Source organism: Simochromis diagramma, unplaced genomic scaffold (assembly GCF_900408965.1).
Source record: "Simochromis diagramma unplaced genomic scaffold, fSimDia1.1 OVJJ01000430.1, whole genome shotgun sequence".
NCBI lineage: Eukaryota > Metazoa > Chordata > Actinopteri > Cichliformes > Cichlidae > Simochromis > Simochromis diagramma.
This window is the reverse complement of record NW_024387258.1, coordinates 119,923-141,552: the sequence shown is the minus strand read 5'-3', so window position 1 is coordinate 141,552 and position 21,630 is coordinate 119,923. Positions and strand designations below refer to the sequence as shown.

At 41.4% G+C, this 21,630-nt stretch overlaps 1 protein-coding gene across 4 annotated transcripts in view; it reads left to right on the top strand.

Moving 5' to 3' along the window:
- Nucleotides 1-21,630, top strand: part of adamts17 (ADAM metallopeptidase with thrombospondin type 1 motif, 17) — a 112,299-nt gene that overhangs the window by 58,772 nt on the left and 31,897 nt on the right. For all 4 annotated transcript variants that reach the window (XM_040002140.1, XM_040002141.1, XM_040002143.1 and 1 more), the window contains 5 exons: nt 9,049-9,189; nt 9,529-9,679; nt 19,419-19,520; nt 19,662-19,807; nt 20,520-20,686. In XM_040002140.1, coding sequence (XP_039858074.1) covers nt 9,049-9,189; nt 9,529-9,679; nt 19,419-19,520; nt 19,662-19,807; nt 20,520-20,686 — 707 coding nt within the window. The remainder of the gene's footprint in view (nt 1-9,048; nt 9,190-9,528; nt 9,680-19,418; nt 19,521-19,661; nt 19,808-20,519; nt 20,687-21,630) is intronic.

The following is a 21,630-nucleotide window of genomic DNA, read 5'->3' as shown; positions in this document are numbered from 1 at the left end:
TCATTGTAAAAGCGAAGCTTTCAATTTACTGGTCGATCTACGTCACTACTCTCACCTATGGTCACAAGCTTTGGGTAGGGATCGAAAGAGAATGTGTGTACAAATGGTGGAAATGAGCTTTCTCTGAAGGGCCTCTCCCTTAGAGATAGGGTGAGTACGTCAGCCATCTGGGAGGATTGCAGAGTAGAGCCTCTACTCCTCCACATCAAACGGAGCGAGTTGAGGCGCTGGAGGCATCTAAAAGAAGGCTTCCTGTGTGCCAACTGGGTGAGGTGTTCCAAGTATGTCCCAAAGTGAATAGACTCTGGGGAAGACCCAGAATGCTGAAGAGATATTTCTTGGTTGGCCTGGGAACTCCTCGGCGGGACAAATAAGCTACAGGAGGTAGCTGGGGAGAAGGGTGGACCCTGGAGAAGTGGAAGAAAATGGATAGATGGATGGATGGATGGTATCAGCGTGGGATGTATTTCAGCAGTCTTGTAGGAATGGGATCTAAAAAAACACGCTGATAGTTTGGAGGAAGTAATCACTGAAGTTAACTCAGAAAGATCTATTGGAGAAAAAGAGTCTAAATAAATATCAATTTAAAGTAGTTGTAACATTACATCTATGGGATTGTTATGAGTAATTTTCCCCCTAATGGTTAAAATTTTATTTCTGAAGAAATTAATGAAGCTACCATGAGTTGACTTTAAAGGGATGGTTGGCTCAACAGAGCTCTGACTGTCAGCGTGGCTACAGTGCTGAAGACAAATCTAGGGTTCTTATTTTCTTTAATCAGTGATGAATAATAATGTTTTAGGAGGGCTTTTTTTTTATAAAGCAGCAAACTGACTTTCCAGGCTAAATGATGATCCTCTAAATGACTGAAGTACCATTTCTTCTTTCCATCAGCATGGCTACAGTTATCTGCTTTAAGGTGCACGTTTGAATGTTACGCAAGGAAATTAACTACTTCTGATGTGAGGCTTTCTTTTCTGGAGGAGTTACAGAATCCAGAGTCAACACAGTGAAGATGTAAAATTGTCAACAAGATGATTAGCCTATGTGGGAGTAGAGTTCACACTGCTGCTCTATACCGTGTAGACACAAGCCATTAAAGAAGATAAGAGTGGATGAATTTTATCCTGAGATGTAATTACAGCACTTTCTGAAAGACTACTATCTACTGTGGTGAAAACTGCTGCTGTGTAATGCATTATTGTAAATTTAAAGGAAATTAGGAAATGATCAGACAAAAGATGCTTTTCAGCAAATGCTGTTAAATGTTCAGTTTCTGTGTCATATGTCAGAACAAGATCTACAGTAAGATTAAAGTTATGGGTTCTTTTACATTTTGAGAGGAAGCCATTTGAGTCTATTATAGATAAACTTCTGTGTTGAGGCTGTCATTTTTAGGTTTTCAAATGAATTAAAACTCTGTCTGGGTTGTTGGTTGATTAATTAGCTGGAGCGGAAGATTATTGCCACACCAGCTCGTCGGGCTGTGATTGAAGAATTCTGACAATTCTGCTCGGGTATTGGTTCATTGAAACTAAAATAAGCATCCTGCTGTAACTATACACGTGCACATGAACTGACTGACAGCACAGTGACAGAAAGCTGACACCACATTCACCTGGGAATCATGTATAAAAGCTTAAAGAAGCTTTGTGGCTGTTCTAAGTACCACAGAAGTCATTACTGTTTTCAGTCAGCAGCTCTCTTCCTTTTTTGGGGAAAAGTAATGAGCTGGCACACACTGTACCTCAGTGCAGTCTATGAACATGCACAACAGGGCAATGGTGTTACATAAGTGCACGCACAGATTCATGATTCATCCAGACACACTAAAGAGAATTCAAAGCACTATGCTGTTAGTATAAACTTTGAACAGACAGGTACTGTATGGAGGTTTTAATGCACCATGCTTATTACTGATCACATCCAATAGAAAGACCCAAATAAAATAGATCACAATAGTTATTTCATGTCAAAAACACAAACCAAAACAAAGCCAAAAACTTCACCTAAACTATACTGACCTTTGAAACCTATACTGCGATATTCTCAAGAGTTCTTTAAGTGATGATTATAATGTAAAAAAAGATGTAGTAAAAAAATAAACAGGACTGAAAATCACTTTAAAATGACTATTTTAATGTCATATATGTGGATCAGCTTCATCTATGTGAACACTAAAATCATACAGCTGGTAGACATGATCTATTCCCTCTGATCTGAAGGCATCTTTTGAAGTAGAAGAGGATATGTTTAAATCCTGAAATGTAATTATGTATTGCTTTCATTTCACTTCAGGAAACAAAGTCTGCGCTTGTACTTTATTAGTTTCTGAGTCTGTGCCAGTTGTGTAAACTTGGTTGTTGGCTTGAATTTGCAAATGTAGGTCACAGCTTTGATTGGAAACACAGTAACTTTGCCCAAGTGAAGCTTTTCACATTTCAGCACACATTCTCTCCTCTGTTGCTCTGTTTGTTCCTCGGTCTGTGCGCAGATTAACTGTGAAACAGAGGACATTCAACAGTCATAACTTCTTAGACTCTGACTCTTGCACATCATATATTTCATGTGTACTGCTGTAGGATAAGCTTCTGGGTGAAGAGGACTCAACACACTGCACTGGTTTTCCATTATGCTGTGTGTTCTGTAGTTATGTGGATACATTTTGTATCAGTCACATTGACACAGTTCTCATATTATGATTAAAGAATTCTTACAGTTACTGTTTTCCCCTTTGTCCAATGCAGTAAATGTAAATATTAGGGGTGCAACGATACACAAAATTCACGGTTCGGTTCGGTTCGATACTTTGGTGTCACGGTTCGATATTTTTTCGATACAAAAAAATGTTCATGCATTTTTAATTGTCATTTATTAAAGTATAAAATATATATTTAACTCAAAAGTACAGTTTTTAAATTTAACCCTAACCCTTGTGCGTGTTTTTTATTTTGACAGCGAATGCGCACCTGCGGACCACTTATGTGCAGCCCTGGTTATTTAGCTCATCATATTGCAGCCACAGAAATTCTTTTGTCCATGAAACCATAAAGCTGCACTTTCTTTTTGCCTTATAGTCGATTTGTCATAACTTCTCCGTTTTGTGGTAAGCTTTTCTTTGGCTGTCACTTCTTCACCCTGACCTGTCTTATTTGGCTCAGCAGAACTGAAATGCTTTTACACGCTCACTCACATAAGCTCAGCGATTCTCTGCGCGATCAACCTCTCACATGTTTAAGCTTGCTGCGGGAGATTTCACTTGTCATGTTTGCATAGTAAGCTAACGATTAATAAGACTATGTCAGAGGAATTGGTGCACAAATTATCATCACTCACAGATCAGTGCTGTCGCTCTCTATACACAGTTCACACGATTGCAAAGTGAAAGCAAAAAAACAAGCGCAAATTCAAACGCGACTTCAATATGTCACATATTGACAGTGGCTCACCGATGCCAATGACATAATTACCCAGCTACATTTCTGAAAGAATGCAAAAGCATTGACATATATTTTTCCTACAATAGCCCGACGGGCAGGGAAGAGATAGATTTTGGTAGCCCGACTGAAAAAATCGCTAGCTCCGGGACGTCGGGCTAGCAATATTGCAAGCCCTGTATCTGATTGAGGAATCACTCATCTTTGGAAAAGAGAGTTTATTACAGAGAAATGGCTCTTTCCAAAATAAAAGCTATACTATCCGCTTCTTCTGGGCTATATTCTCAGCAGCATAAGGAGAATCATGTGCTAACAGCTGTCTAAATGACTCGGCTAAAGTTAGTAGCATGCTTGTTGTTTTTGTCTTTGCACTAGGATGATGTCGGCGTAAATGTGCAGTCATATTCGTTGTGTTCCCACTAGTGCTTTCAGGTTAATCTCGTTGAAATGACCTTAACGCCACAACACGGCAAATCTCCGTTAACGAGCTACCGCCGATCGCTCCGTGCATGGGGCTAGACGGCCAACACGTTAACGAGCTAACTGCGCTAACACACTAGTTCACACCAATGTAATTGAGCATTGCATGGCACATCCAACATACTGTTTTACTTTAGTCCATGACTCGCTTACCTTCAGGGTCATACGTCACATGAAAACCAAAATAATTCCAAACGCCAGATCTGAATGTTGCAAGGAGAGCTTAACTTCTGTCTTGCTAGCTTGCCCTGCGCTCTTCCTTCTGACTATGCTGTCTGTGTTGAGCGCTCAGTGGATCTGCGCTCGACAGTGCAGCCTAGGCGGAGTAGTCGAACACAGATTCACTGAGCGCTCAACACAGACAGCATCGTCAGAAGGAAAATTGATAAAATAAATTACAAATGTTGTATTGTTCGATACATATGCGTACCGAACCGAAAGCACTGTATCAAACGGTTCAATATCGATACGAATATCGTTGCACCCCTAGTAAATATGTATTTTTGTTTTAAAATGGAACTAATTTTACAGTATAAATACTACACAGTATGTTGTAAAAACTTAAAATTATAAAAGAAAAAAATCATTCCATGTTAAATTTGGGTTTTTTGAATTTGAAATTGTGAGCTTCTTATAAACAACAATGTGATATTCTGAGACATATGGCACAAAATTTAAATGATGAAAAATATATTAGTAAAAATGCAAGTTATTGCAAATTCTTTAGGATTAAGGGGTTCGAAGGTTAAAGTGAGCAGGAATACTGTTAAGCAATGTTCCCTCTAAGCTGCGCGAGTGCGCAATTGCGCACTGCTGCCGCGGTCTCTGCGCACAGAAAATCTGCGTTGCGCACAAAAAAAATCTAACCTGAATTGAAATTAAAATAAATACTTTAACAATTCTGTTTTGCAGTGTTAGTCAGTCAGTGGCTGGCTGCTCCCGTATGGGATTAGAACAATGCCGCCTTATCCCATAGTCCAGCCAATGATGCGATTCACATTTGTATATACGCAGCTAATCAACGTGGTTGACAGGTATGGGCTCAAAATGTGGTCATAAATATTTTGTACTTGTAAAAAAGATTTGTGTGTGGACTTAGAAAAAACCACCCTGCAATTTACAAGTACGGATTTTGACCCTATTTTTCTTCCTTTCATCTGATTGGTCAATGTCATGTCAATCACAAATGTAACAATCCAATCAGAGAACAGATGGGTTTGGCTGTCGAGGGGCGCTTTTTTTGAACTGCAGGTCCTTGAAGGGTGATACAGTTTGAAGCTGGAGGATCGCTATATAAATATCCGATAGCAGCTAGGTCCCCTAACTTTCAGTAGCTGTTGAAAGGATAAAGTTGTGGTATATCAGTGGTTAGAAATACCATTATTACTTTAGGATTAGTTTAACACAAAGTCAGGGCTGACCCAGGACCATTGCTGTGAGTCACAGCGCGCAGCATAAAAGTCCTTTCACATCGGACGCAGGATGTGCTGCTAATGCTAACTAAAAGCAAAGGATCCAGAATTTGTTGTGCTGGCTGCTGAGCTCTGTGGGTTTTTGCAGCAGCTCTACCTGTACTAGATGCACCTGCTCCTTGTTGTTTCTATCTCTGACTTTATGTCCTCTACAAGAGTTTGGTTTTTTTTGCTGGTTCTTCAAATGTTCAATAAAAACATGTATGCTAATTCATAACGAAGAAAGCTTTGTAATGAAGACTGTCATTTCCAAAACACTGCCCGCCCCCACCCCGCGGTCCGCAGCGCTGTTGAAAAGGCTGTGGAAGTCCCTGTATTAAACACGTAGACCTGTGACACAAAAATCACCAAACTCGGACGACCACAGACTGTTTTCCTTCGTGGTGATGAAGGAAAACGCTGGGTTGGCATGTAAAAGGGCATTTATTCCCTTCAAAGACCTGCAGTTCAAAAAAAGCGCCCCTCGACAGCCAAACCCATCTGTTCTCTGATTGGATTGTTACATTTGTGATTGACATGACATTGACCAATCAGATGAAAGGAAGAAAAATAGGGTCAAAATCCGTACTTGTAACTTGCAGGGTTTTTTTTTCTAAGTCCACACACAAATCTTTTTTACGCATTGTATGACGTATTATGATGGCTGTTTGGTAGCCGTTTGCATACCATGCATACTCTCTCTCTCTTCGTGTGTGTGTGTGTGTGTGTGTGTGTGTGTGTGTGCCTGTTCATGTTTCTCAGGTGAAATTCAGTATGGTTCCGACAACAGTTTTATGCTAATGTACACTACTTAATATGTTTCATGAGTGTGTGTGTGTGTGTGTGTGTGTGTGTGTGTGTGGTGGGGCGGGGCGCCAGAGGGGGTGTTCGCCCAGGGCGTCAAACAGGCTAGGACCACCACTGCCTGCAGGTATCAGGCTGTTGTTCTCCTTTATCTCATAGTGGACAGAAATTATTTTTTGGAGTGGCACAAATAATTTGTGTGGCATCAGATTTGATGCAGAACAGCTGATCGTTCTGTAAATAGTTTGAAATGTTTATTTAAAAAAACGCCTTGGCTGCATTTTTAGGTAAACAGCTGCAAAAACTTTGTTGTTTGCATAACTCAGTAACTTTTTTCAAGAAGTAACTATATAATTAATTGCCCAGCATTGGTCATTATTTACTGTATTTTGCAGACAGAGTTACAGACTCTCCTCCAGACCACAGACTCATAATACAAGTCAGAGCTTTATAAAAATAGAAAAAAGAAAGTTGTGTTTTCAAAATTGGAGTTCAAGTTATTTTTCCTTCCAATAGTGTTAACATGCTGCATAGGTCATGAACAAGATTTTTTAATTTTCATTGTAAGTGGACTAAAACAGTTAATTAAAAGTAGTCTAACATAAATGCTGTAATTTGATTATTTTAATAAACATGTAACTTGCATGGATTCGATGCTGGCGTGACCACAGTGCACACGTCTACTGTTGCTCACAGTGGTCCAAAGGGACGCTCAGGGAGTTTGTGTGTTCGCTCAGACACATGAAACATTAGAGGGAACATTGCTGCTAAGTATGCATTTTGCAGGACGTAGCTGGTTAACTACCTGAGACAGAGAGGAGAATGTGACTGGCTCAGACCAAAAGACAGCTGAGCACGAGGGCGAAACCGAGGAATCTATGGTAGAAGTAGAAAACGAGAATTAAAGGCCAGAAATCTTGTCCATTAAAAAACACTCAAAGAAATGTTGACACAGCAGAGTTGAAAGCACAATGTGGTCCGAGTGACAAGGATTGAGGAGGGATTCAGGGACTCAAGAACTTAAAGCATCTGGCTATTCTTGGCTACCAGTTGCAAGAAAAAAAATAGCTTTAGCTGATTTCACAGCTCTCTGATAAGCGTGTCCAAAAGGATTTTAAAGTAAATGTGGGGTTTATCCTTTTTCCATTTTCTCTGTTATTCTGCAGGTGCCTCTGAGAAAGCGGGTTGTGTCTTTGAGCCGGGGATGCTTACTCCTCAGAGGGCCAACAGAGTCCAATATTTCAGAGCATGTATTGTTAAAAAGGGTAATAAGGCATTCAACATCAAGATAACTGTCATCAAGCAAGTATAACAATGAGTCTTTAAAAGCAGTAGAGAATTGGGATCCAGCACAAGGGTTTAACCTATGCACCAGGCATGTGGAAACAGGAAGTGACCTGTGGGACACCAATAGAAAAAGGCACTGGTAGATAGCCTAAGATAACGTGTCACACAAGGTCCAATGTATGACCTTTTTTATGTGTCAGGTCAGCAACCAACTGAGTGAGATTAAGAGTAAATACGGTCAAGAAAGACTTTGATGAGCGGTCTGGACTCACAACATACATGAATGTTAGTCTCCAACAATTAAAAAGTGATCATAAGTGTCACTGGCAAACATTTTAAATAAATGTTTTGTTTTTACTTTGGAGGACGATGCAAAATTGCACAGAGCACTGTCATAAGAAAGTTGGTGACAAAAGCCTGAAGTTAGAAGCTGTAGCAGCGTTCAAACAGAACATTACAATGGGAGGTGGACTTGATTACAGAGGCCAACCAGCCACCTTTACCAGTGGTGGTGGATGGAGTAGCTACAAAGTTCACTTTCCTTCATGTCAGCGTTGTTTGAGGTGGTCTGATGAAGGACTCCTGCTAGCTTTTTCACAATGAAGCTTTCAATGGTGATTACAGGAACAGCGTTGCTGTGTTGGACACCTCATTGCTCTTCACGGTGTGTGCATGTCTGTAGACAGACTCCACGTTAAACTATAACATCATCGATGTCGCTGCTGTTGTTGTGTTATCAGTCTTTTTGTTTAAAAACTGGGGGATATGTGGCCTACTGTTGTCTTTTTTTTATTCAAACCTCTGTTCCTAGATATATTTCTATTGCAGGTCTGTCTTTAATTGCATATGTGGCTGAAACACTTGAGTTTACATGTGCCAACTGAGTGCTACAGAGAAATGATTATTTAATTGTATCTTCTGTGCTTCAATATCTAATTCACTTATGTCACCTAAGATGCACAGCTTGGGTGAGGTTGGGATACATTAACTAAACCATGTGGATAGGTCTTCACATATCCTTTGGCAGAACCTTTGACAGGTGTGCAGGATCATATTGCATGCATATAGCTCTCAGGAGAGTTGTCTTTGCAATCTGTGCATATGTTTCATTTGGAACAACCTATGTCCTGTATAGTGTGTTCTGTGGAGAATTTTGTATTATATATGTTGTAAGTTGGTGGCTTTTAGTCATTTTTAAAGTGTTTCAGCATATTTGTGTCCAGACATTTTGATCTGGACTTTGATGGAGCAATAATTTATTCTATTTATTAGTGCAAGTGTATCATTGGCTTACTGTCTAGCCTAGATAAAGCCCATTAGGTCATAATGTACTATGAATGGAGTGGGGCTTTTTCTAATCTTCTGCCAAGGACTATTTTAAGGTCTACCTATGGGAGTGTAGGATCTTTGCCTGACTAATGATGGTAGCGTTCATGTTTGGAGACCTGAGGATTGAATGCGATTCTTAACATGCTGACTGTGGTGCAGAAAATGCTTCAGATTCTATGTGATCAAGTACAAAAATTGGGAGTTTGGGAAGTCCGGGATCATCTTCAATCTACTCTATGTATACTATCCTGTCTTTTCAGCATGGGAATGAGCCATGATGATGACCACGCCACCTGCATTGGCTATTCCCATATAATGTCTGGTGAGTGGGTGAAAGGAAGAAATCCCAGTGATCTTTCCTGGTCGTCCTGCAGTCGCAATGACCTGGAGAATTTCCTCAGGTACAAAACACAAGTTGGAAAGTCTCTCTTCTCGAGTTACTGTTGTTTTACATTGTTTACATAGCTAGCTAAAGTCTTTGCCAAGGAATAGTGTCTTGTCTAAAAAGTCAAGTTACAATGAAAATATAAAAAAACATGCATTGTGGATGTTGATATCATCAATTAACACCTATATCTCTTTTCAAAAGAAAAACTAATACTGTTTAAATATCCCTGCTGTAAATGTCAAGTATCTTGTGAATGGGACAATAAAAAGAAAATGAAAAGAGAATTTTTTTGAAGTAAAATTGTTTATTGTTAGCAAACCTGATCAATGTCTCTTTTTGGTATTTCAAACAGATCAAAAACCAGCAACTGCCTACTCCACACAGACCTCAGGAGGCGTTACCAGGTCCAGCTGCCCCCCAAGCTGCCCGGCATGCACTACAGTGTGGTTGAACAGTGCCAGATCCTTTTTGGAACCAATGCAACCTTCTGCAGTGAAATGGAGGTACAATCCCATTGCACCTGTGTATAATATTTGATATATTAGGCAGCTTTTACTAAAGGAGGTGGGATTTTAAAATTTCAGAAATCTTCCCATAAATAGCAAAATAGTTTAATGGTTGCTTCTTCTTTTTTTTTTTTAAAAAATAAAAATAAGACGCCTTGTCCCATGCTTCCTGCTTTGTGCTTTTGGATGAAGCAATAACAAGCCACTATCCTTTTAACTTAAGTTAACCAGGGGAGTTTTCTTTGTGCTTGGATGCAGCATTCTCTTACAGTGAAAATTTTGATTTTGTCTATGAGTTATAGCAGGAGAACTAACTGTCATAATCAGTGATGATCCTCAGTTTGACATAGAAGTCAGATCCATGACAGAACAGCATATGAGCATTCATAAGCTGAGAAAACAGAAGATTTGTGGAGTGATCTAAGAGAAACAGCACAGTAGGTGGTCCAGAGGTGTACAGAAAGACAAAACTAAAGAGGATAGCGAAACATAGTTATGTTTCTCCTCTAGGGATGGGTATCGGTGTCGGTTCTGACATAAACGGTAGTAACCAGACCGAAAAGCAGCGCACATTTCGGTGCTTTATTTCGGTGCTTTTTTTCCCTGAGCTGTGATACACTTTAGATTCTAGCCAATCATTTTACGTTTCCGAGGATAGTAGGCGGGGCCAGGTACGTACGTTCTTTTAGAGCAGAGCTACAGATTAAAAATGCCCAAGGCGAAGCGGTCAAAAGTCTGGCTGTACTTCACAGCAAAATATGCAAACTCAGCAGCCTGCAACAAGTGCTTTAAGCTGATACTGTGATACTGTCAAAGGAGGTAACACCTCAAATCCGATGAAACACCTGGCGACGCATAGCGTTTTTTTTAAAAGCCCAGAAATGCGCCGTATGATAGATTGCTGCGAGACCTCACACCGAGCACATCTACTGCGGGTGGGTTGCCTGTTATCAGACCCGGAGTTAGCAACATCCCCCAAAAACCCGAAGAGGAGAGTCCTGGCCCCTAGCCCTGCCAGTGTAGCAGAAATGATGAGGATGATGATGCAGCAGCAGCCGTTCTTCTCTGCGTGAGTAGCTTCATGTTGTTCGTGTGTAATTTACGTTGAGTAGGCTAACCACGTTATTACATTAATGCAGGTAAGGTGAACTAGCAAACCTCATCATAGCTACATGCAGCTGTCTTCTTGTTTGATGGCAGATACTCCCTTCACCCTGGCCAAAAAGGCTAAAATGACCAAAGAAAAAGTGGAAAACAGTTAAACACGAGAGGTTTTTGGACAAAGTTTGTGTTTTTTCCATTGTTTAAGCACTGCTTCCAGCCAAGAGTGGTACCATATATGCCCCATAGCTGCAGAAAAGGCTAACATTGTTATCTTTTTACAAAAAACAGCTAAACATGAGAGGTTTTAGGTTCAAATTTTGTGTTCTTGATTCTTTAAGCACCGGTTCGAGCACCGGTTCGAGCACCGTTTAAGCACCGGCACCGTTTCAAAAGTACCGGTTTGGTACTGGTATCGGATAAAACCTAAACGATACCCATCCCTAGTTATACCCTGGACCCCAGAGGGTTAAACATTTGCGTTAAACATAACGCAACAGTTCGAGAAACCGTGTTTGCCGGACAGGGCCCCGTCACCTTTGCAGGGTGGGCAAACCCATGGTGGTTAGCACTGTTGCTGCACAGCAAGACGGTCCTGAGTTCAATTCCACCATCAGGCCGGGGCCTTTCTGTGTGATGTTTGCATGTTCTCCCAGTGTTTGCGTGGGTTCCCTCCGGGTACTCCGGCTTCCTCCCACTGTCCAAAGACATGCAGTTAATTAATTAATCCAAATTGCCCATAGGTGTGAATGTGGGAGTGAATGTGAGTGCAAATGGTTGTCTGTCCCTGTGTGTTGGCCCTGCGACAGACTGGCGACCTGTCCAGGGTGTACCCCGCCTCTCGCCCTATGACAGCTTGGATAGGCTCCAGCGTCCCCCGCAACCCTGAAAAGGATAAGCGGAAGCGAATGGATGGATAACGCAACAGTTGCTTTTCCTAGTAATTAGTTACTTTTATAATATTGTAACTCAATTACTAACTTAGTTACTTTTTTGAAGAAGTAACTAATAACTAACTTATTAGTTATATGGTCATGACAGTTTACATATTAATGATCAAGGAACTGACCTTGCAACCCATTGTTCATTCAGTGCTGCTAGTTTCAGTCATTGTGCAAAGGTGCTGCTTATAAGGATGGGGAAACCTGCTGTCAGCTGAGACTGAAGACTTAGATGAGTGACGAAACGTTTCTCCCATTGAATGGTAAATGGCCTGTATTTGTATAGCGCTTTACTAGTCCCTAAGGACCCCAAAGCGCTTTACACAACCAGTCATCCACCCATTCACACACACATTCACACACTGGTGATGGCAGCTACATTGTAGCCACAGCCACCCTGGGGCGCACTGACAGAGGCGAGGCTGCCGGACACTGGCACCACCGGGCCCTCTGACCACCACCAGTAGGCAACGGGTGAAGTGTCTCGCCCAAGGACACAACGACCGAGACTGACCAAGCCGGGGCTCGAACCGGCAACCTTCCGATTACAAGGCGAACTCCCAACTCTTGAGCCACATTGGCCCAGGCGATGTCCTGGAGAACCAGGCTCACGGAAGGTCTGAGCCTGGCAGTCATCTGCTGGGACTGGTTCAGGGTCAGTAGAGCAAGAAAGTGTGACAAGAGACACACTGTGATAGTGAGCTAGGGATGAATAATAACCAGTGCCTAAATGCAGACTGGTGCATAAGCACATCGTGAGTGAAAAGAGGTTAGTGAAGAAGAAACACTCAGTGCATCATGGGAAGCTCCAGCAGCCTAAGCCTATTGCTGTGTTACAAAAGGAGGATTCGGGATTACCTGAGCCACCCTAACTATATACGCTTTCTCAAAAAGGAAAGTTTCAACCCTAAAAGTAGAGAGGGTGTGTTTCCCAAAGCCAAACAGGGAGCTGGTTCCACAGAAGAGGGCCCTGAAAGCTAAAGGTTCTGCCTCCCATTCTACTTTTAAATATACTAGTAATCACAAGTCCACAGTCTGAGAGCAATGTTCTTTGTTGGTTCTATGAAGTCTTTAAGATAAGATGAGGGCTGATTAATCACAACCTTGTATGTGAGAAGAAGGATTGTAAATTTGCTTCTGGATTTAACAGGGAGCTAGTGAAGAGAAGACAATATGGGAGAAATATGCGCTGCTTTTTCTATCCGTGAGGTTTTTGGACAGCCTGATAACCTAGAAGTACTAAATGCATGAACTAGGTTTTCAGCATTACTGTGAGACAGGATGTTTTGTTTTTTTAGAGATATGCAAGAATGCAGTCATGCATATTTTTTAATATGCACATTGAAGGACATGTCCTGGTCAAAAATATCTCCAAGATTCCTCACAGTGTTTCTGGAGGCCAAGATCATACCATCCAGAGTAAGAGTCTGGTTAGATACCCTAAGCTGCGGCCGAGTATATTGATCTCAGTTTTATCTGAATTTAGAAGCAGAAAATTAGAGAAGATCCATGTCTTTGTGTCATCAAGACATTCCTGCAGATTAACTAATTGGTATGTGTCATTTGGCTTTATGAATAGATAAGGCCTAATAATGCTGCCTAAAGGAAGCAGGTATAATGTAAACTGCATTGGTCCTTGTCAAACGTCATAACTGTAGATCAGAGGCGGAGCCAGACATTTGAAACACCCGGGGCTTAGCCCTAAAGGGTAGTATGCATGTGGGATTTTTTTTTTTTTTTTGGGGGGGGTAGAAATGACTGAAAGATTAATAGGCTCTGTTTTGAGTTTTGTTCAAAAAAGAATGACTTCATATAGGGAAAAATATATATCACATGTGCAGGACACCTTAAACTAGTTTTTTAATTAAGCAGCAAGGCAGAACAAGGTCAGGGCTGCATCAAGACACGAGGACTAAACCCCAATTCAACCAGACCCAGAACTGATCCGGAATTAAAACAGGACTACAACAGTTCAAAATCAGGACTACTTAGGATTTAACCAACGAGAACAAGAATCAGAACTAGATGATGGTAGCACTAAAAATCATCATAGACCTGCACTACACTTGTTTTTTAATTCTACCAAAGTCCACTATTTAGATTCAGAAAAGTTTATATAATTATTTAGCCTTGTTGTGCAAACAAGCCTGCAGAACTTAATAAATATAGAATTTGAAAAATAGCAAACCTAAAAAGAAACACTAGGTACGAGATACATGAGGACCTGTGATACGGTGATACTTTTGGTAAACGACCATTTGACTAACATGTGTGTCTCACCTGCTCTTGTTCCATCTCTGTTCTGTCCTCATTCTCCTCTCTCTCCCTCTTTGTGCTGACAATCATCAAATACACAGTTGAAACCAGATATTTATGTACTCTTCAGATCAAAACACAAACACTTTTTTAATTGTAAGATCAAATCAGACTAAATGTTTATTTTTTTAGATTGATAAATATAAAAAACATATTTGTTAACTTTAAGAGTAAAGAGAGAAACTATCTGTATTTCTTAATTGTAAATGGCACCAAATTGTATTCAAACTTGAGCCACACTTATGGAGCTCCACAGTTCTGTTCCTGGTGTTTTGGTTGACATCTCTTGATGTTCCCATGTCACAGAAACAGGCTCTGTGTTTTGCCTTATATGCATCCACAGCTGTGCCACCAATTTACTCACATGGACTCTACGAACCTATCAGAAGCTTCTTCAGCTCAGGATGGAATCGTCTGGAGTTTCTTATTAATTAACAAACTTAGTGTACATGTACTCCTAAATTTGATGAAAGTGATAAAAAAAAATAGACAGCTCTGTCTCTCTTTATTCTGACATTTAACTAATTCAAAAGATATTTCAATATTTATCTAAAACAAAAGTTTACTCTAAATTGATGTTGTACAGTAAAAATGTTTTATGTTTTCTCCCTAAAGTGTAAATATCTGGTTACAAATGTGAATATCCTGCTGTGTACTGAAATCCCTCTTGTTTTGCATAGAAATATACTGAACAACATACAAAGCATAATATATAAAATAACATTTACCTGAGTTTTTTCTTTGAAAGAAGCCTCTAATGTCCATTCTTAAATTTCAGTACATAACTGAAACCCATTTAGTCGGGGAGGGTAAGAACTGAAAATATGAAATAAACGCACGTAAGATAAGACTCTCTAAAAAAAATAGCATTTGTTTGGCTTTTCATTTCGCCATTTGTTGATTCACTTGCAGAGCGAGTAACGTAATATGGGTCAAGTGATCAGTTTGATATCAATCTTTCGTGATGCACCGTCATATTTACATTATTTGTACAGTACGAATGATTTGCTTTGGTACCTGGTCAAACTTAAGCTCTCCTTAGTATGGCTGGCTCCGTTTCTCCAACAGCGCACTCACAGGCGGCAGCTGCCCCGCCCCCTCGCTCAGTCGCTTAGTGCCTGAGCTCGGATCATACCAATATCAGGGGGGATTCACGCACAGTCGTAAATTCCCACAGTGTGCACTATGTGCTTCGAATATTGTGTGTACTTTTTGTTTTATACAGTTGTCAGCCAGGCATCTAATTATGAAAAAATTACACTCCAAAAGACCCCGGGCTTCTGACAAAACAACCCGGGCTTAAGCCCAGTAAGCCACCCCCACGCTCCGCCCCTGCTGTAGAGACTCCCCATTTACATGAACAAATTGGAGTCAGTTAGATATATCTGATTCAAACCACTGCATTGCTTTGCCTTAAATCCCTATAGCATACTCATCTATCTATCCATCCATATATCCATCTTTTTCCCCTTATCAGGGGCGTGTTCACAGGAGCAGCAGTCTAAGTAGAGAGTCCCATACCTCCTTCTCCCCAGCCACCTTCTTGGCTTACCAAGGGGGAGCACAGAGGCGTTCCCAGGTCAACCGAGAGATATAATCTCTCCAACATGTCCTGGCACTTCCCTGGGGACTCCTCCCAGTAGGACATGCCTGGAACACCTCACCCAAGAGGCGCCCAGGAACAGGAGGCATCCTCATCATACCCGTACTACCTCAACTGTCTCCTTTTGGTGTGGAGGAGTAGCTGCTTTACTCTGAACCCTGAATGCCTGAACTCCTCACCCTACCTCTAGGGGAGAGGCCAGCCACTTGTGTCTACAATCTCTATAGGGACATGGATCGACCAGCAAATTGAGAGCTTCGCTTTTACACTGAGTTATCTCTTCACCACAATGGACATGTACAGCGTCCAGATCATTGCAGGCACAGCACCAAACCATATGTCAATCTCTCGCTTCCCTCTCCCCTCACTCATGAAGTCCCCTACATTCCTAAACTCTTCCAGCTGGGGCAGCAACACACCCCTGACCTGAAGTGAGTACTCCTCCCTTTTGTGACTGAGGACCATGGCCTCAAGTTTAGAGGTGCTTATTCTCATTCATGTTGCTTCACACTCAGCTATGAACCACTCCAGTGTGACCTGGAGGTCACCACCTAATGAAGCCAACACCGTCACATCATCTGCAACAAAGCAGAGACAAGATTTTGAAACCACCCATGTGGAAGCAATCTGCCGCTTGACTATGCCTAGAGATTCCCGAAGCACCTTATCCAAGTCCTCAAAACACTTTTAGACTAGTCCAGTTTTCCATGACCAGGACAAAAACCTCCTTTCCAGCATCCTGGCATAGACCTTCCTAGGGAGGCTGAGGAGTGCAATTCCCCTATAGCTGGTGCACACCCTCTGGTCCCACTTCTTAACCAGGGGAACCATCACATAAGACTGCCAATCCAGAGGGACCTTCACAGATCAGCCCTTCAACATCCAGAGCCTTTAGGAACTATGGGTGAACCTCATTCACCCAAGGGACAAGGCCACCAAGGATTTGTGTAACTACCTCAGTAACCTCACCCCAGTGATGGGTGAGTTGTCTTGATGATTTTGTTTTTTAAATTAGTGGTTTAATTACTGCCACCATAAAAGTCTGTAGTATATAGGCTATTAATAGAGATAGATTAATCATAATTAATCCCAAACCCTTAATTAATGATAGGACTTGAACAGTCTTGTAGGCATGGAGGTGCTAATGGAGATGCTAGGAGACACATTGATCTAAACTTAACTGACAGAGCTCAGTTGGAGAAAAAGAGTCTAAATAAATCAGCTCTACTGAAAGTAGCTGTATGCAGTGATATGTCTGTGAGAGGATTATGATGATGGTTAACATTTTGTTTGTGAAGAAATGTATAAAGTCATTAGCAGTTAAGTTTAAATGAACGCTTTGCTCAACAGAGATCTGATTGTTTGACAGCTAGGCTACAGTGGTGAAAAGAAACATCTTTTTATGGTCAATTCAAGTTGCCTTCATGAATGTAAATACAGACTATTTAACAGGAACCAAAAACAGAGTCCACAACAAGATAAACAAACAAAGAAAAACATTTTGGTGGGTCACTTGTGTGGGAAGCGTCAGCGATAACAGCTCTGGAGGCTGTCCACGTTAGGGAGCGGCAACAACGAGACAATTCAGGAGGCCGGCCACGTGGGAAGCAGCAGCAAGGAGACAGTTAAGGAGGCCAACCGAGTGGGCAACAACAGCAACGAATCCGTTCAGGAGGCCGGCCACGTTGGAAGCGGTGGTGATGAATCAGTTCTGGAGGCCGACCGCTGTGGAAAGTGGCAGCGACTGCGGAGCAGATCTGGAGGTTCTGGAGGTTCACCCATGATGGCGATAATCCTCGGCCAATGGATCTGGAGGACAATGGCGGTGACAAAGAAGAGACCCTCCAGGACCCTGACGAGGGAGAAAAGGGAAGCAGGGAACCTCAGGGGGCCTGAAAGGTGACCGGTGACAGTGTGGTTTGGTTGATGGCTGAGCAGGATGTGCGGGACGTGGACATGCAGGATGTGATCTGGTAGGCCCACAGACCTCTGAGACAAGAGTCGTTAAACAAAAAACATGGAACAAAGGTAGGGCACAGAGACAGAACCCTAAAGACTTGGAACTATAAATATAACACAAGCAGAAAACAATAAAGAGAACCAAAACCATAAAAAACAACAAATTGAAGTATATAAACTAGTGCTGACAGCCTTAATCTCGTTAAAATGAAGTTAACACCATAACCGCATTAATGCGGCAAATCTCCGTTAGCTTGTTAACGCGGATCGCCCCATGCGAGGGGCTGCACGGTGCTAACGCGTTAACAAGCTAACCGCGCTAACGAGCTAACCGCGCTAACGCGTTGCTGACAGCACTAATATAAACTTGCCCTAAAGTTACACACACTGTGTCACACATTTGTTTTTTCTCACTTGTTGGCCCAAGTTTTAAAATTGCTGGGGGATAGGCAAAAGTCATCTCCTTATCATGCACTGAGTTCAAGTGTTTTCATATTATATATATTTTTAGATGTCCACTATCTGTGTTTAAGGATGGGTGGCCACAGAGACTCCAACAAATTTAAATGGCTATGTGAATGGGTTCAGGCAACAATTTGTTTGTTGCAGGTGAGCTGGCAAGGGAGACATTGGTTGCATCACAGACTAAAATAAAAGAGAGATATGATCACTGCGCTAAGTTGTGCGAGTTTAGTCCTCTGCTCTTTCTCCACTGGTGAGTTCACCATTATAGGCCAAGAACTATTTGATTTCAGCTCCTGGTCATCAGAAGCCGGTGAAGTTACTTCATGTTAATTTGTTAAAACCTTGTCATGTCTTTCCTATTTGTCAAGGAGGAGATACAGTTGTCAGTCCCCTTTTGGTAGCTAGTGGAATCCGGACCATTTGTCAGAAGCTCAGGCTTGTAAACTCATTTTGAAATACAGTATCTATGTTTGCTAGGTGATGTGCTTTCTTGCACAGATTGAGTGGAGCATGACCTCGATGTAGGGGATGCACAGCCTATTTTCCAGCATTTTTAGTTTGTCTTTGGAACCATAAATGTCTAGAAGCTGAGGTAGAGTACATGCTCCATGGTTGTTGGTGCAAAAGAGTGAAAGAGGAAAGGTTTTATTGTGGTTTGATCAGAAAATGTTACTGACAGGTCAAAAAGAGCACATGAAGTGTCAGCTTTTATTACTTGATCTTGGTTGTATTCCTAGAATGTGATGGCATTTGGTTTGAGGAATGCAAAAGCCATCTTTCAGCACCATATTGGTGGGTTGATGGACAGTGTGGTATATTTACATGATTTGGTGGTTTGAGATATGCACACCGACCACTAGGATATTGTTTCTCAAACTTTTTCAATAATGTCCCACCTTCAAATATTTTTGCCCGTGACCAGCTGATAGCATTTTTAGTATGAAAAGTAAGGGTCTAACAATTCCACAAAACCATTTGTTTTCATTGGAAGAAATTAACAAAATTAATGGTTTAAAAATACTGTATGTATAAAAGTCTTCCTCTCACCCGCTGGGGATGACGTGCATGTGTTCAAGCTCGAGTTGTGGGGGAGACAGGTCCCTTTTTCCTTTTCTTTTTTCTGTCTAATATATATTTATTATCTTGTCATCGGCAGTAGATGCTCATATGCTTTGTTTTTATTGTGGGATGTTAACAAGAAGTTTTGTGTTTACTTTACTGACTAAAAAGACTAGAGAAAAGAAACAATATGTTTTGAAAGAGTTTGGTGGTAAATTAATCGAAACATTGAACATATTATGTTAACACCGGCATTTATATGGGAATTCATGTTATCATCTTTATGTCGCAGCACCTTATGTGTGCTGGGCTGTGGTGCTTAATAGAGGGAGAGACATCCTGCAAGACTAAACTGGATCCTCCCCTGGACGGAACGGAGTGTGGGGCAGACAAGGTAGGACTGTTTTGCTCAAAAACAATCTGCATCCATTCACCAATCCTCAGAGCTACAGGTTGTTCAGGCCAATATTGCATGTTAGCTTGAATAAATTACGAATAAAGTATTTGTGAAAACATCTTAATATGTTTTTGTCAGTGGTGCAGGGCAGGCGAATGTGTCAGTAAGACTCCCATCCCTCAGCATGTGGATGGTGACTGGAGTCCATGGAGCCAGTGGAGCTTGTGCAGCAGGACCTGTGGTACTGGAGTCCAGTTCAGACAGAGGAAATGTGACAACCCTCCGTACGTCACCAGTTTGCCTGTGTATTTGCTTGCTAATATTACACATTCGCCTACCTGAGACCAGAAAGCAAAGAGGGGGCATTTTGTTATGATTTCAAATTTGGTCTCATTAACATCACAAGTATTTGAAGTTAATATATCTGAAAAAATAAAATATTGCAAAAACGTTTCTTTTGTAAATGAATCTCAAAGGTAAACTTTAACATATCTCAAGATTTTTTTTTTCATTTTAATTTTGATGGTGGCTTTTATCCCACAACAATTCAAAAGTAAGTATGCCAAATGATTAGAATATTTCATGAGATCAGTCTACAAAGGATTTATAGCACCGAAATGTTCAATTTCTGAAAAATGTATTCATTTATATACTACATATGCTGACTGCGAAACAGAAACACTGCAGCTGCTGATTAAGACCACACGCTAATATAAAGTGTGGTCACATAGCAAGGGTCTTTTTGCAATCAGAAGAGGGGTCCCCTTGCTGGCTATTAAAAAGAAGTATGAGGTTTAAGGCACTTTGCATGTATTAATCTACTGAATAAGGTTTAAATAAATACTGCTTTTAGTACTAAAAAGGTCCTTACAGGCATTATGAAATGTATGTAATGCTTACATGTGTTACTTTAATGCTAACGCTCCAGTCTTCTTGTTTTCTAAACTAAGTGTTCACACTGTATGTGTTTGTGTGTGTGCATGTGTGTGGGCACAGACCTGGTCCAGGTGGGCGACACTGCCCACAGGCCAGTGTGGAACACAAGGCCTGTGAAGCCCCTCCCTGTCCCAAGGGGTCACCCAGCTTCAGAGATTTGCAGTGTCTATCCTATAACCAACAAGCCAACAAGAAGGGCGGCATGCTGACTGCTATTGTTAATGATGGTGAGTTCCATAGAACGTCGTACTGCACAGTACCCTCTGAACTCATTACAATCAGTGCCTTTCAATAGTGTGTTTGTAAAACTCTGAAGCACATCGGCAGTTTATAAATTTGTCTGGAAGCATGTCTGGGCATCAGATGTCAGTTTCAAAACTATGGCAGTGCTTTTCAAATCATATATTGTCATGTGTGGTGCGAGCGGAGCTGAATCAGAACCAGACGGTGTGGAGGCCTCTGGCAGAGACAGAGCTGGTTGGAGCTGCGCAGTGCACACAGTCCACTCAGGACACTTCTCAGGCTCTCACAGCAATGCCGAGTAAGTAGCTGGCTGGATAAGCTCGCCCGATTCCCCAGCAGACGACGGAGGAGGCTGGGTTGGCTTGCCTGAGCTCTCAGCGGAGACAGGAGGCTAAGACTGCCCGGCTGAGCTTCAAGCGTAGACAGACGACTGAACAGGCTGTATGGATTCAAAGAGTTTCTGTCTGATTTCTCAGACTTTTTATCTGATTTAGTTCTCGCTGAAATAATGCTAAAAATGACAGCCTCAGCACGGCATTCGTTAATAGACTCATTTGGTTTCTCTCAAAATGTAAAAGAACTCATCCACCAATTTAATCACACACTTGTTTTAACATATCTATGCCATATAACATATGGCATAGGTTGGATGGTACCAGACTGAGTTTCACCAATCAGTATAAAAACTGCAGCTACAAATTCTAGAAAGATTTCTGTGAATAATTCATCATCTATTGTACATAATGTAATCAACAGAAATCAGTACTGGATGCCTGTGATCTTCAGCCTCTCAGGCAGCAATACATTAAAAGCTGACACGACTCTGTCACTGAATACTTTTAGAAGTCATTGTTTGTGAACCCAGTTCACCATGCCATTAATATTTCTATTATTTCGAATTAACACCGGCTCAAAATCAGACTTGACT